This window comes from Myotis brandtii, unplaced genomic scaffold (assembly GCF_000412655.1).
Source record: "Myotis brandtii unplaced genomic scaffold, ASM41265v1 scaffold952, whole genome shotgun sequence".
NCBI lineage: Eukaryota > Metazoa > Chordata > Mammalia > Chiroptera > Vespertilionidae > Myotis > Myotis brandtii.
The window spans coordinates 1,371,125-1,387,549 of record NW_005371930.1 but is presented as its reverse complement, the minus strand read 5'-3'; the positions used below and the strand labels follow the sequence as shown (position 1 = coordinate 1,387,549).

General features: G+C 49.6%; 1 protein-coding gene across 2 annotated transcripts in view; it reads right to left on the bottom strand.

The window, feature by feature from the left end:
• Positions 1-16,425, bottom strand: part of KIAA0930 (KIAA0930 ortholog) — a 29,558-nt gene that overhangs the window by 11,509 nt on the left and 1,624 nt on the right. The window contains exons 1-2 of one of the 2 annotated variants that reach the window (XM_014533172.1): positions 1,064-1,135; positions 703-854 (exon numbers count right to left, since the gene is read on the bottom strand). In XM_014533172.1, coding sequence (XP_014388658.1) covers positions 703-854; positions 1,064-1,130 — 219 coding nt within the window. In that variant the 5' untranslated portion in view covers positions 1,131-1,135. Of the gene's footprint in view, positions 1-702; positions 855-1,063; positions 1,136-16,425 lie in introns of those variants that run through there. The other variant, XM_014533173.1, reaches the window with a different exon arrangement.

Below are 16,425 nucleotides of genomic sequence, written 5' to 3'. Positions count from 1 at the left end.
CAGGCCTGGCCCGCAGGGTTCAGGGCCCCGGACCTGGAGCCAGGCAGGCTGCACAGTCCCGGCTGCCTCCACAACCCTCCCACGTTTGTGTTTAAAAGAAAGCCATGCATTGCCATGTCTGGCACACAGGTTGCTAAAACATTTTAAAATGAAAGCTTCTGAAAAAAGAGCAGGAAACATGCAGTTTGTTGCATTAACTCGTCCACACACTTAAGTGCAGTGGATGAGAAGCCGTGGGCGAGTCCGGGCATCTGAGTGCTCGCTTTCCTCATCTGTAAGGGGAGAGGAGCATCTGCCCCGTCGAGGTGCCGCGAGGACATGAGATCAGGAAGTGGAGAGCCCACATAGGGTGGCCCGTGGTCTGGGGCCTAAGCTTTGCTCTACCATTTATTTACTAATTATGAGAGGCTGCCCGAACCACCTCGCCTCTGAACCTCAGTTTGCTCAAAGGTACAATAATGATAACACTGCTGCCTTTCAGGGTCACGGTGAAGGTTAATAATAATGTGCATCACCCCCAGCACATCCCACCCCCAGCAAGCATGTGTGACTGTCTCCCCACGGCTCCCGGCACATAGTAGGTGCTCAGTGAACCTCGTTTCCCCCTTGGACATGCACGGAAGGGACTGCAAGGGAGGCCGCCTCGCTCGCCAAGAGCAGACTCTGCAGGGACCCTCAGCCGGGCCGGAGGAGGTCACGCACCTTCCTCCCGTCGACACCGCTCTCGGTGCCCGAGAACGCCAGCTTCCGGCGCACGTAGAAGAGCATGTCGTCCTGCCGTGGCGCCCATTTCTCCATGAAGTAGGTGGAGAACATCCAGGTCCAGAAGGCGATGCGGTCATCCTTCAAGCACCCTGCAGGGGAGGCCAGACAGCAGTGAGAAGGACGGTCAGCCTGGCCCTCGCCATGTGACCTTGGCCCAGCCTGTCCCCCTACACCCCCACTGCCAGCCCCAACCTGCATTTCTGGACAGAAACCTGCCAGGGCTCTGTGCTGTCCAGAGCCCCCTCCTCCCACCCCACCCCCACCCCACCAAGGGGCAGCCAGAGAGGCTCAGGGGCACCTCCCTGGAGGCCCGACTCTCCACCCAGAGGGGCCCAAAGGCCCAGCTCCCAGCCCCACAGCTGCATGAACTCCAGCCCGAGGATGAATCAGCAGCTTCTGGGGAAAGGAAAGACCTAAGGAGGGACGTCACAGGCTGTCGGGCTGGGGCTGGAGCTGGAGCAGGAAGGGCTCTGCAGGGGAGACCAGTCGTCATCAGACAAGCACCACCCTCAGCCCACACCCCCACCCTCACCCCAGGCTGCGGCAATCCCCAGAGAATTCGACTTAAAGGAACAGCTGCCCCTTTGCCAACGAGTCTCAGCTGTGGGCAGAAAGCAGCGAAGACGGGCACAGCCCCTCACCCCTGAGCTGCGGGGCCTTTCAGCAGCGAGGTTTACTCTTGCTTGGTCTTCAGGGGGGCTCTGCTCCTTTGACAAGTAGCATTTCTTTAAGGTAATACAGCTATCGTAATGCCTTCTGCACAAGGGGAAAAGCCCGGCTCTCGTAGGGTGGGAAAGCCGGGCTTCCACGCACATCTACCTGCTGTGACAGCAGGCCGGCAGCGTGGCTCTCTGATGCCCCGGCCCCTTGTGGTGAGTGTGGGCTGACGGGGCCATGGGCATGAAGGCCCGTGCCTGGCACAGAGAGGATCAGCAAGCTGGGCGTCCTGCCTTTCTAGGCAGATGCAGGGAGACTGCAGGATCCGCTCCAGAGCTGCTGCGTATACCCTCAGGGCATCCCTCGTTGCTGGTTCCTTTCCCTCTGCCCCAGAAGAACCAGTACCATTGGGACCTCGGGCTCCTAGTCGGTGCAGGAAGGGCCTGACCTAACCCTACACGTAGAGACAGGGAACCAAGCCCTCGCCCTCACGGGCAGTTCAGTGGCCCGACCAGGACTGCCAGGTGCCCTGCCTCACAGCGCAAGCCCCCTAGGCCTGGGGGTCAGCCATCAGGCTCTGGAAGGCTGAGTCACATGCAGAAACCCTGGCCTTGGTTTACTTCTGCCACAGCGCTGCCACAGCGCTGCCAGCGAACCAGGCTCCAACCAGCTCCGACCCCTCCCTCTGCTCCCACAGCCTGCCTGGCTCCAGGGAGGAAACAGAGGGGTCTTCTCCAGCAGGGTCTAGGTCAGCCTGATCCACTGGGGGGGGGGGGGGGGGGGGGAGGCGGAGCCTGCAGGACTGACAGCCTCTCCAGGCTCCCAGGCACCAGGGGGAACCAGGCAGCTGTCTGCACCACGGATCTGAAATTCCTGCCACACTTTCACAACAGGCAATGCCCAACTCACGCCACTACAGACCCCCTACAAAATTAAGCAAATGTGCTGTGCTTATCTACACTAATAAAAGAGAAACATGGTAATTGGCGTACGACCGCTACCCTTTTCATTGGCTAATCAGTGAGTATATGCAAATTAACTGTCAGCCAAGTGGCGGCCGGAGGAATTGCCCTCAGGACTTACTAAAATTGTCAAAAAAACTTTAACTTCTCAGGGGAAATAAAAATGCCACAAGGGAGATAGCCTTCCTCATTAGACTAGAATGTTCAGTGACCCCAAAGCTATGGCCTGTAAAAAATTAAGTCAGTAATGGTATTAATAGAACTATGTGCCTATCCTGATGAGACCTGGTTGGCTGTGATCACTTGAAAAGGAGCCAGTTAATTCAGCATTTTTATGCATTTTCATGTGTCACAGTTATTAACTTATTCAACTTTTCAGTCAGTTAAAATATTGACTTTACCGTAGTATATTTGCCTATCTACACTAATAATAGACAAACATGGTAATTGACCGTAGCTCCACTACGCTTCCCATGGGCTAATCAGGGCGATATGCAAATTAACTGCCAACAAAGATGGCGGTTAATTTGCATACATAGGCACAATGATGGGAGGTGAAAGGGGAAGGATAGAGGAAGCCGCCTGCTGCTGGTGGTGGTCGGAAACCCAGGCGGCAGGCAAGAGCTGGGTGGCAGGGCAAAGGTGAAGAACCCGGGCCACCTTTGTCCTGCATGAACTATGCAGCTGGGAGAGGGGCGTGGGGCTGCTGGGAGCAGGGCAGGAACTTCCTGGGGTTTGCGTCAGGCAGCCAGGAGAGGGGCGCAACTATGCAGCCAGGAGAGGGGCACCTGGCCACTGGGACTGGAGCGGGAACTTCCCAGGGTTTGCATCAGGAAGCCAGGAGAGGGGCACGAACTATGCAGCCAGGAGAGGGACACCAGGTGGCTGGGAGCAGGGCGGGAACTTCCCAGGGTTTGCAGCAGGCAGCTGGGAGTGGGGCCAAAGTTCCCACCCCGTAGCTGCTTGCTCATTCACTTACTCGCTCATTCATTCACTCATTCACTCACTCATTATCCACTCACTCACTCAGCAAACCCTCTCAGATCCCTGGCACTGGGCCAGGCACTGAAGTTGAAGCAGGATAAGACAGAGCTGTGTCCTCAAGATGTTAGTAATTCAGTAGGGCGAAGCAGGCACATGAACGAGGCAGTTGTACGCACAGATGCAGTATACTGGGTTCAGTGAGGGCTGTAACTAACGCCAACTTTGTTCTCTTGATAAAATGGGGCCTCAGGAGCCAGGCTGCCCCAAGCCTGTAGGCCTGTGCCTAGGCCAGGAGTGGCCGGGGTCCCGGAACATGACAAAGGGTGCAGGTTGGGCTGAGGGGTCTGGCCCCACCCCTCACCCTCAACCCCCAAGTGCACAAATTTTTGTGCACCGGGCCTCTAGTCTATATATATAAAAGACTAATATGCAAAGCGTCCCCTCGGGAGATCGACCAGGGCACCAGGAGTTCCATCACTCGCTATGATGTGTGCTGACCACCAAGGGGCAATGCGGAACAAAGGAAGGCCCCAGCAGGCAGCCGGAAGGCCCTGATCGGCCCTGATCACTGGCCAGGCCTGGGGACACTACCCATACACGAATTTGTGCACCAGACCTCTAGTTCCTGAATAAAACCTGAACTCCTGCCTGGCGGGCATGGCTCAGTGGTCAAGCATCGACCCATGGACCAGGAGGTCATGTTTCAATTCCCGGTCAGGGCACATGCCTGGGTTGCAGGCTCGATCCTCAGTAGGGGGCCTCCAGGAAGCAGCCGATCAATGATTCTTATCACTGATGTTTCTATCTCTCTCTCCCTCTATCTTCCTCTCTGAAATCAATATATATATACACACACATATATATATATACACACACATACATACTAGGGGCCCAGTGCACAAATTCGTGCACCTTGAAAGGAACTGTGGGCCACGAGGCTGTGGTGGGCACAGGGGCAGATCTCGGCCCATCCTCCATGGCCCCGCCCGGCCCCTTCTGCTACGGCCCCCGGTTCCCTCTCTGCTGGCAGCCCCGCTCCTGCTGCTGCCGCTCCCACGCACTGATGGTGACAGCCCTGCTCACACCTGCTGATGGTGCGAGCAGGGGGAGGTGGAGAAGCCCTCAGGGGCGATTGGGGCTGCAGCCACCACTCGCACCCACTGACAGCACTGGGCGTGAGCGGCGGCTCCAGAGCCAGCTGTGGGTACGAGCGGCATCTCTGGTGCCGGCAGTGGGTGTGAGAGGCGACTCCAGCGCTGGCAGTGGGTGTGAGAGGCGGCTGGCGGCCCCAATCATCCCTCAGGAGCAAGGGCTGGGGGAGAAGCCTGAGGAGGAATTGGGGCCGGCAGCCACTGCTGGCACCTGCTGATGGCGCCGAGCGATTGGGGCCAGTGCCGGGCACTGGTAGTGGGTGCGAGAGGCGGTTCTGGTAGTGGGTGCGAGCAGGGCTGGCGCCGGCAGCAGGTGCAAGCACCAGGCAGGACCATGGCACGTGGGAGCAAAGAATTTTCAGTAATCACCAGAGGCTCGCCCCGATGACAGCGACCGGGGCCCTGCCTTGGTCTGGCGCCCCTGCTCACCTGCTCTACCATTCCACCGTGGTCTACGCTTGCCATGTTCAGCGCTCTTCCCCCTGCTGCCAACACCCGCCATGTTCTGCACGCACCCCCTGGTGGTCAGCGCATGTCATAGCAACCGGTTGTTCTGTCGTTTGGTCTATTTGCATATTAGGGTTTTATATATATATATAGATAGATAGATAGATAGATATAGATTTAAAAAGAGAAAGGACTGCTAGAGCAACCACCAGGAGGGGCCGTGGGTGCCACACCAGAGCCACAGGGGGACCAGACAATGCTGACCATCTCCACACCCAAGACACTCAAAGTATAAAAGCAAGAAGAGCTGTGTGGCTCAGTTAGTTGAGCCTCGTCCCATGCACCAAAAGGTTGCCAGTTCGATTCCCAGTCAGGGTGCATGCCCAGGTTGAGGCTCCATCCCCAGTCGGGAGAGTGTAGGAGGCAATCAATTGGTGTTTTTCTCTTTCTTTCTCTCCCTTCCTCTCTCTCTCAAATTAATAAAAACATATTTTTTTTAAATGCAAGAAGAAACAGCACAAACATTAAGAGCTGCCCTTCTGAACATTCAAAGCTCCCTTCATGTCCAAGAAAGCAAAAGGAACAAGAAAACCGGGAGGGGAATCCTAACACGTGAGCAAGGACCATAATAGAGAGAGTTCGCACCATAGCAGTTATGAAAGAAAGTGCGTAAGACTCTGATAGATAAATGTGTAAAATACCCAAACAGGTAACAGACCAAAAGGGAAATATAAGTGCTTAGCCAAAATGTGGGAAAATATTGATCTCGCAAGTAGTCAAAATTTCACATTAAAAGAACAAGTTGTCATTTTAAGAGGGCATATTTGGTAGTATGTATTTATTTTTAATTTTTAAAAAATATTTTTTTATTGATTTCGGAGAGGAAGGGGGGGGGGACAGAAACATCAATGATGAGAGAGAATCATGGATCAGCTGCCTCCTGCATGCCCCACACTGGAGATCGAGCCCACAACCTGGGCATGTGCCCTGACCAGGAATCGAATCGTGACCTCCTGGTTCACAGGTTGATGCGCAAACATTGAGCCATGCCGGACGAGCCAAATTTGGTGGTATTAAAAAAATACCACTTAGGAAAATGGGCAGATTCTTACAAGCTAACCATATTTACCAATAATTTGCCCACTGCTAGGTACTTACCCCAAAGAAATGAAGCCTGTGCCTACCACACACGGGTACCCACATGTTCCTGAAAGCTTTATTCATAACAGCCCCAAACTGGGAACCAGGAGGATGGACACACGAAACATGACACAGCCACTCAAGGGACGATCACGGGCAATAAAAGCAAACCACTGACCAACCACACAACAGATAAGTCTCACACTCGTCCTGCTGAGTGAGGGGAGTCACACAAAAGGCTGCACCCTGTAAGGTCACAGTCACGTGATGGTTCCGCAAAGACAAAACTATAGTGACAAAAGCAATGGCAGTTTCTGGTGTGGTGGTGGCTTCACAGGTTCACGCAGCCATCAAACCGTTCCCTTTCCGGTGGATGCCATTTGTCTTACATAAACTAGACCAGCCGTGGGCAAACTACGGCCCGCGGGCCGGATCCGGCCCGTTTGAAATGAATAAAACTAAAAAAAAAAAAGACCGTACCCTTTTATGTAATGATGTTTACTTTGAATTTATATTAGTTCACACAACCACTCCATCCATGCTTTTGTTCCGGCCCTCCGGTCCAGTTTAAGAACCCATTGTGGCTCTTGAGTTAAAAAGTTTGCCCACCCCTGAACTAGACTTTAATATAGAGTGGGTAAAACACTGTAATTATGGAAGCTGGCAAGGGTGCACTGAGCTGGGGACTCTCGTATGTACAAGAGAACAAAAATCATTATATTCTTTGTGTAAATCAAATGAGCATTCTCCTATTTCTAGGACTCTGCCTTATAGAACAGAAATAAAACAGACAAAAATAAAGCCTCATGCACAACGACATTTCCTGCGTTGTAATGACAGCACCGCGAGGTGGGTTCCGCTGTGGGTTCTGGGGACCTTCTGCCTGCTCCTTTCCATGTCTCTGTCGGGGGTGTGGCTTGCTCAGACGAGGTCACTGGATCCCATACTTCCCAATGTCGCGTGGTGCAGTAACTGTGTGTGAATAAACACACGAGGGGTGACTGGACCCTGGGTAGCCTGTGGAATCAGTGCTGTCTCTCTCCCACAGGTAAACCCTGGACCCCGAATCCTTCTCCAAGGCCTGACCAGCAAGAAGTCCCCTGGGTGTCAGCCCTGGGAGCTGCCATGCCGGCAAAGAGCTCCCTCATCTCCAGACGCTCCCTGCCCCTGTCTCCCTGACATCTGGCCTCGGGACAGCGGCTTTTCCTGGCCCCTGAGTCCAGTGGATGCTCTTAGACAGGGGTCCTCAAACTACGGCCCGCGGGCCACATGCAAATACAAACATTGTATTTGTTCCCGTTTTGTTTTTTTACTTCAAAATAAGATATGTGCAGTGTGCATAGGAATTTGTTCATAGTTTTTTTTTAAACTATAGTCCGGCCCTCCAACGGTCTGAGGGACAGTAAACTGGCCCCCTGTTTAAAAAGTTTGAGGACCCCTGCATTTTGAGGAGATGCGGTCAGTCCGGACGCCGAGCCGCTCGCTTGGGCAGCACCACGGACAGCTCCACGCCGCAGGCCTGCCTTCCCTGCTGGCCTGGGTCCCAGAGAAGCAGCCTTGATTACAGTCCCTTCTCATTCCTGGTGGTTCTGTTCTATAAAGTAGCCACAAAGGCTGCATTAACAAACACCAAACAAACCACAGCTCCGAGGAGAAATGCAGGGCTGGGTTCCTTCAAGCCTCTGATCACAGAATGCTTCTGTCTGCCAATCAGCACATAACCTTGTTTTATGTGTGTCTCTGATTAAAGACACCCTTCTTTACTACATGGCTTGCTCACTAACAATGAACTCCGGGCCAACAGTACCATAACTCGTGCCTGGACGAAGCTCACCTGACGTGCATTTTCTCCATGGGCCCCTGCAGCCTCCGCGTGCCGGGGCCGGCCAGCACGTCAGCACTATGCGTGGGGCCGGTTCAAACAGCAAATCACCGACACGAAGCACACAAACGCACTAAGTGACGGCAAAGGACCCCGTTTACGGCGGGAGCTGAAGCAAGAGGCAGAGTCCCGCCTGTTCCACCTCCGCCGGGGACACGCCTCTCAGGTGACTCAAGTGTTCACCGTTCTGCACGTCTCCAGTTAACCTCTAAAGCTCCCTAAGTATAAATTAGGGTTAGAAGTAAATGTTGGCAAGTAGCCGAGTTTGCAAACGCAGAATCCAGGAGTGATGAGGATGGGTGCATCAGGAAACCCGGCACCTGCCAGCTCCGAGGGCTGCCGCCACTGGGGGACCTGCTTTTGTAACCACTGTCCTCGAACGTCAGACCTGGGCGAGCCCTTTCTGGATGAGCGGCTTCAGGGATGGAGAGAGGGCACAGGGCCCTCTGAGGCCAGAACCTGCGCCTCTCTTGCCCGCTCAGGGCCCTGGGACTAGGTTGTCACAGATTCTGCCTCTTGGACAACACTGAACGGGTGATGAGTGTCAACAGCTCAGCAGGACTCCTCAGAGATTACGGTTCGGTTGCAGACCAGCGCAGGAAAGCAGGTTCTGAGTAAAGCGAGGCATCATCTTTTTTTATTTTTCTCACGAGTCATTATGTTTTGCTGGTGGAGGGTCTTGGCCTTCAATTTGTAAAAAATGCAAGACCCGTGAAGCTCAGTGAGCGAGGCGCAATAAAACATGGTCTGCCTGCAGAGCTCGAGGACAGCTCAGTCTGCAAAAAATGCAAGACCCGTGAAGCTCAGTGAGCGAGGCGAAATAAAACCTGCTCGCTACAGAGCTCTTTCAGGCCCTCGAGGCAACTCGGGGAGCTGGGGATGGCTCAGCTAACTGCGGCCTGCAGTGTCAAGATAAGGCGAGTGACACCTTGGAATCCCGGGACTCGCTGGCACCTGGGGCTCAAACGTGGCCCCTCTTCTTTCCAAGGCCCCGCGCACAGACACATGCAGGGCGCGGATCCTGGCCCTTTCTACCTGAGGAGACAGGGGACCTTCAGGTCACCTGCTGGGAAGCCAGAAAATCAACCTTCCCGATACATGTCTGAGCCCCAGGAACAGCCCTGGCCGGGCCCTGACACCCTGACCCTGCACCAGGGGGTAGGGGGTGACAGTGGCCTCCTGAGCTCTGTTGTGCTACGGTATCCAGGAAGGACGTCTGGATGAGCGTGTAGTATGGGCTCCACTTCCCAGCAGAGTGGCAGTTTAACATAAATAAACTACTTTCCACAGAGGTGATTCTTTAAATGTACACTGGGAAGGAGGGGAACTTTTATATCTTATAAGGCTTTCCACATTAATGCAAACACAACATGGGGTTAGGGGAAGCCTTTCTCAGCAGAGTGTTTAAGGGTAGACTTGGTTCATGTTTTTTGGTTTTTTTTTTAAATATATAGCCCTGACTGGTTTGGCTCAGTGGATAGAGCATTGGCTTGTGGACTGAAGGGTCACAGGTTTGATTCCAGTCAAGGGCACATGCCTGGGTTGCAGGCTTGATCCCCAGTAGGGGTCCTGCAGGAAGCAGCCGATAAATGAGGCTCTCTCATCATTGATGTTTCTGTCTGTCTCTCCCTCTCTGAAATCAATAAAAATGTATTTAAAAAATAAAAATATATATTTTTTATTGATTTCAGAGAGGAAGGGAGAGGAAGAGAGATAGAGAGAAACATCAATGAGAGAGAATCATTGATCAGCTGCCTCCTACATGCCCCCTACTGGGGAAGGAGCCACAACCGGGGCATGTGCCCTGACCGGGAATCAAACCCTGACCTCCTGGTTCATAAGTCGATGCTCAACCACTGAGCCACACTCGCCAGGCTGGTTCACATTCTTGACCATTGTCTACTTGGGTAAATTAACCTCTCAGGTTTTGTTTCCTTATCAATAAAATTGGGAGAAGAGCAGCTCCCTCCTGCAGTTACTATGGAGACCAAAGGAGATTCTACAAGGTGCAGGTACAGCACCTGGCACTTTGTAAAACTCACTGAATGAAGACTGCTACTGTTATTATAAATAACTCGGAACCACTTTCCATTAATTAACCAGGCGTCTGGAGTAATCCTGAATTGGATTTCAGAAGGCATGCCTCGAAACGCACCCCTATTCTTTCCTAGACCACTAAACCACGTAACACTAATTTTCAAAGTGTACAGCCATTAAACATGATGGTCATGTATAACAGCAGAGAACACTGTCCAAGAGCTACTCCCAAGAAAGCACACTCGAGTAGAAGCTGAGATGTTTGAGAGGACAATTCTACCAGATCTTGAAGAGAGAGTTACTCACACGTCTCTAGAGCCTAAGAAACTTGCAAATTCTTTTCAACAAGGAGGCACAACATACATTCCAAAAACAGTGTGCATGTGCCCCCCCCCCACACACACACACAATTACAGGCTACTCTCACTCCTGGATATGAACATAAAAACCTTAAATACAACATTAAAGGGAACCCATCAGTCCACTGAAAGGACATGCCATGAATAAGCAGGATTTAATTCAGGAATACCAGAAAGGTCCAATGTGAGGAAATCTATTCATAATTCACTATATGTAGGTAGTTCAAGTGAGAAATAACAAGAAATAACACACAATCATCTCCACTGATGTAGGAGAACAATAAAATTCAACTCCCATTCTTGATCTAAAAAATAATTCCCCATAAAATACGAATCTAAACATTGTTGTAAAGACACCAGACATTTAATTAATACTGAATGTGCACTATAATTGAAAAATAAAAAGTAAACAAATAAAATAAAGGAACTAAGACACTGCAATTATACAGGGAAGATACTGAGAATAGACAATGAATATAAGGTAAAATTAACATTAGTTATAGATGATGTTATACCTGACCTGAAAATGCAAAAAAAAAAGAAAAAAAAAAAGAAAAACATTAAAAAATTATTCAAACTTCAAAATAGAAATCATAAGGTATTTGGGGACAAAAATCACTACATCCAGAAACCAACACCTTTGATAAAAACCAACACTCCACCCTAGCCAGCTTGGCTCAGTGGATAGAGCGTCAGCCTGCGGACCAATGGGTCCCAGGTTCGATTCCGGCCAAGGGAACATGCCGGGGTTGTGGGCTCGATCCCCAGGAGGGGTTGTGCAGGAGGCAGCCGATCAATGATTCTCTCTCATCATTGATGTTTCTATCTCTCTCTCCTTCTCCCTTCCTCTCTGAAATCAATAAAGAAATATATTTTTTTTAAAAACCAACACTCCTAGCCCTGGCCGGGTAGCTCAGTTGGGTAGAGCATCATCCTGATACACTAAGTGGCAGGTTTGAGCCCAGGGGTCAGGGCACATACAAGAATCAACCAACTGTCTGACCGGCGTGGCTCAGTGGTTGAATGTTGACCCATGAACCAGGAGGTCATAGTTCAATTCCTGGTCAAGGCACATGCCAGGACTGCAGGCTCGATATCCAGTAGGGGGCGTGCAGGAAGCAGCCAATCAATGTTCTCTCTCATCATGGATGTTTCTAGAGCTCTCTCCCTCTCCCTTCTCCTCTCTCTGAAATAAATAAAAACTTATTTTTTTTTAAGAAGAATCAACTAATGATGCATGAATAAATTGAACAAGTCTCTCTCTCAAATCAATAAATAAAAAAACTAAAATCCAACAACACACAAACCAACACTCCTGGTTAGAAGCTATATTGGGAGGAGTGGTTATATTGTGTTTGTTTTTAAAAAAAAGATTGGAACAAATGAAAAGGTTTACCAAGTTCTTAGCCAAGAACATTCAAATCATAGAGCAATTCTACCTGATTTGATCTATCAATTTAACATGACCCAAAAGAAAATGCAAGAGAATGTCAAACAGCCAGGAAAATGTAGAAAGAGTAACGTAGGGACATGACCCCTATCACATATTAAAATGTACTGGAAAGCTAAATCCCATGTCACCGCCCACCCAAACCACACTTTCCCCGTCAGTGGTGCAGCCGTGAAGCCTAGGGCGGCCCGAAGCCTCTGTCCTGCGGGGGGAGGAGGTCCACCTGCAGCAAGAAAGGGCCAGAGGTGTCCAGAACGAGCTGGAGAGCGAGGACACCGGGTCCTCAGTATCCGGCACTGCTTTTCTTCTGGAGGTTTCAACCGCCCGTTAGCCAGTAACTTTCTCTTTTTGGTTTCTTCACTTGTCACCAAAGGAATCCTAACAAATGCAATACTCAAGACTCACCAACTTAAACCAAAAACAAAAACCTAAAAGCCTCCCTTGGCCCCACATCACCCTCTAGCTACTGCCTCGTCAGAAGCTGATTCCAGCCCTAGTTTTCTTGGACCTGTTTGTTAATTTATGGATGTGCTAGTTTCTGCCATCAGCCCCGCCCCCCCGGACCCCCCAGAACTCTCTACTTTATCTCTGTACCGTTTCATCAATTCCATCTCCAAACAAGCCTGGGAGCCAACCACCTTTCATGAATGACTCTCGCGCCCGGCCCAGCTGCTGCCAGGGCCGCCTCCGCTGCCCAGCTTCCTTCTGGACCCCACACTTACTAGTAGGTCAGTCCTCGTCACTTCCCTGCTCACAATCCTGCGGGAGGCTCACATCCTTACCTCCCTCCGGCTCTTCACTCAAGTATCCAGCTTCTCGGGGGGCCTTCCCACACCACCCACTAAAAATGGCAGAGCCCACCCCAGCACCCCCTCCCACCTCCGCAGCACTGGCCGCTAGAGGCCACAGTAGAAACTTGACTACTTATGGTTGCTTTCCATCCTTCCCTGGCACAGGAGCCAGCAAACTTCTGTTAAAGTTCCAAACAGAAACTACTTGAGGCTCTGCAGACCATCTGGTCCTGTCTCTACTACAGAACCAGCCATAGTGTCACACGGAGAACTGGGCATGGCTGGGCTCCAAGGAAGGTTTATTTACAAACACAGGCGGCAGGTGGGAGTCGGCTGGGCCACAGTCTGCCAACACCTGCCCTTCCAGAACTGAGCTATTTTTTTAAAATATATTTTTATTGATTTTTTACAGAGGAAAGGAGAGGGATAGAGAGTTAGAAACATCAATCAGCTGCCTCCTGCACACCTCCTACTGGGGATGTGCCCACAACCAAGGTACATGCACTTGACCGGAATCGAACCTGGAACCCCTCAGTCCACAGGCCAACTTTCTATTCACTGAGCCAAACCAGTTAGGGCTGAGCTATTTTAACAGAGAGAACGTGAGCTCCACGATGGTCTGAATACCTTTCCTCTTTGATTTTGTTCACTGATGGATTCTTAGTCCCTAGACTACTGTTTGACCTACAGGAAACAGTAAGTATTGGCTAATTGCATGAATAAATTAAATGAACTAAGTGATTAACGACAGCGAGGTGGTACTGGCACATCATTAGACAGATCAATGGAACCGAAAAGAAAGGACAGAAATAGAACTAAAACACATGGTAATTTAATTGATATAAAGGCGCCACTTCAACTCACTAAGATGAAGATGACTGTGTGTTATTTCTCACTCCACAGCTGGTCCTGGTACAACCGGCTAACTGAGGGAAAAGAGAAGGCTGAGTCCCTGCTCAGGCCTAAACAAACCCCAAGAAGATGACAAGTTTTAAGTGTTCTAACTAAAATCATTTAAAAAATACCAAATAAACCATGAATTAATTTTTCTGTTTTCTCAGAGAGAAAAGCCTTTCTAAGTAAAGCACAAAAGCTATTAAAGAAAAAAATGACAAACCACATAAGAAATTTCTACGGAGATAAAAACCCACACACCATAAACAGGAAAATAATGAAACCCTTCTCGAGGGCCGACTGCCTCAACAAGTAACACGTTTCATTCGATGCCTAAGAACATGGAACAGAGTGAAAGCCAAGAGGGATACAAATGGCTTTTAGAACAGGAAACACACTCACCTTCCTACCATTAGAGAAATGTAAGCAACAACTGTTTTTTTCACCTCCCCAAACACCTGATGACACTCCAGGTTCAAGAGGGTGTGAATGAACATGGATTTCACACCTGACAGTGGAAGGTGGACTGATAAAAATCCCTATGGAGCGCTAGCCCGTGTTGTTCAGTGGTTAGAGCATCAGCCTGAGCACCGAAGGGTCATGGGTTTGATTCCTGGTGAAGGGCATGTACCTGATTTTTGGGGGAAGAAGGAGAAAATGGTGGCCAAATAGGCAGATCTTTCTTGCACCTTCTCCCAGGGCCAGATTGGAAATAAAACTAAAGTGGGGAACATACACCCAGAATTACCAACTGAGGTCCAGTCTCTTCAATAAATGGTGCTGGGAAAATTGGACAGGTGCATGCAAAAAAAAATGAAACTAGACCACCAACTTACACCATACACAAGAATAAACTAAAAATGGATAAAAGACTTAAATGTAAGTCATGAAACCATAAAAGTTTTAGAAGAAACCATAGTCAGCAAAATCTCAAACATCTCTCATAGCAATATGCTCGGAAAGCCAAGAGGGATACAAATGGCTTTTAGAACAGGAAACACACTCACCTTCCTACCATTAGAGAAATGTAAGCAACAACTGTTTTTTTCACCTCCCCAAACACCTGATGACACTCCAGGTTCAAGAGGGTGTGAATGAACATGGATTTCACACCTGACAGTGGAAGGTGGACTGATAAAAATCCCTATGGAGCGCTAGCCCGTGTTGTTCAGTGGTTAGAGCATCAGCCTGAGCACCGAAGGGTCATGGGTTTGATTCCTGGTGAAGGGCATGTACCTGATTTTTGGGGGAAGAAGGAGAAAATGGTGGCCAAATAGGCAGATCTTTCTTGCACCTTCTCCCAGGGCCAGATTGGAAATAAAACTAAAGTGGGGAACATACACCCAGAATTACCAACTGAGGTCCAGTCTCTTCAATAAATGGTGCTGGGAAAATTGGACAGGTGCATGCAAAAAAAAATGAAACTAGACCACCAACTTACACCATACACAAGAATAAACTAAAAATGGATAAAAGACTTAAATGTAAGTCATGAAACCATAAAAGTTTTAGAAGAAACCATAGTCAGCAAAATCTCAAACATCTCTCATAGCAATATGCTCGCTAATACATCTCCTAGGGCAAAGGAAACTAAGGAGAAAATAAGCAAATGGGACTATAACAAAATAAAAAGCTTCTGCACAGCAAAAGAAACCATCAACAAAACGAAAAGGGAGCCCACTGTCGGGGAGAACATATTTGGCAATGATACATCTGATAAGAGGTTAATTTCCAAAATATATAAGGAACTCATACAACTTAACAAAAGGAAGACAAACAATCCAAATAAAAAAAATGGGCAAATGACCTAACTAGACATTTCTCCAAAGTGGACAAACAGATGGGCAAGAGACATATGAAAAAATGCTCAAAGTCACTAATCATCTGAGAGATGCAAATTAAAACAACAAGGAGGTACTTATCACCTCACACCTGTCAGAATGGCTACCATCAACAAATGAAAAGTGTTGGAGAAGATGTGGAGAAAAGGGAACCCTAGTGCACTGCTGGTGGGAATGCAGACTGGTGCAGCCACTGTGGAAAACAGTATGAAGTTCCTTCAAAAAACTAACAGTGGAACTCCCATTTGACCCAGTGATCCCACTTCTAGGAATATATCCTTAGAAACCCGAAACACTATCAAAAAAAATGTATGCACCCCTATGTTCATAGCAGCACAATTAACAATAGCTAAGATTTGGAAACAGCCCAAGTGCCCATCAGCAGATGAGTGAATAAAAAAGCTGTGGCCCATTTATACCATGGAATACTACAAAGCAGTAAAAGAGAAGGAACTCTTATCATTTGCAACAGCAAGAAGGGACCTGGAGAGTATTATGCTCAGCGAAATAAGCCAGTCAGAGAAAGATAAATATCACATGTTCTCACTCATATGTGGACTCTAATGAACAAAATAAACTGATGAACAAAACTGATCCAGAGACATAGAAGCATGGAACACTGACGAATATCAGAGGGAAGACAGGGGTGGGGGTGAGTGGGGAGAAATTAACAGGGGAACTTATATGTGTACTAGAGGCCTGGTGCACAAATCTGTGCACCAGTAGGGTCCCTCGATTTGTCCTGCGGGATGGGGGCAAAACTGGCTCTCCGACATCCCCCGAGGGGTCCTGGATTGCGAGAGGGTGCAGGCCAGGCTGAGGGACCCCACCAATGCACCATGGGGGCCGGGGAGGGATGCGGGAGGTTGGCCAGCCAGGGAGGAACCGTGGGAGGGCTCGAGGGCATGTCCAGCCTATCTTGCTCAGTCCCGATGGGCCGGACCCCAGAAGCAAGCTAACCTACCAGTTTACTGTCTGCTCCCTGGTGGTCAGTGCATGTCATAGCGAGCAGGTGAGTGGGCTTAGCATATTATTAGCATATTACACTTTGATTGGTTGAAAGGA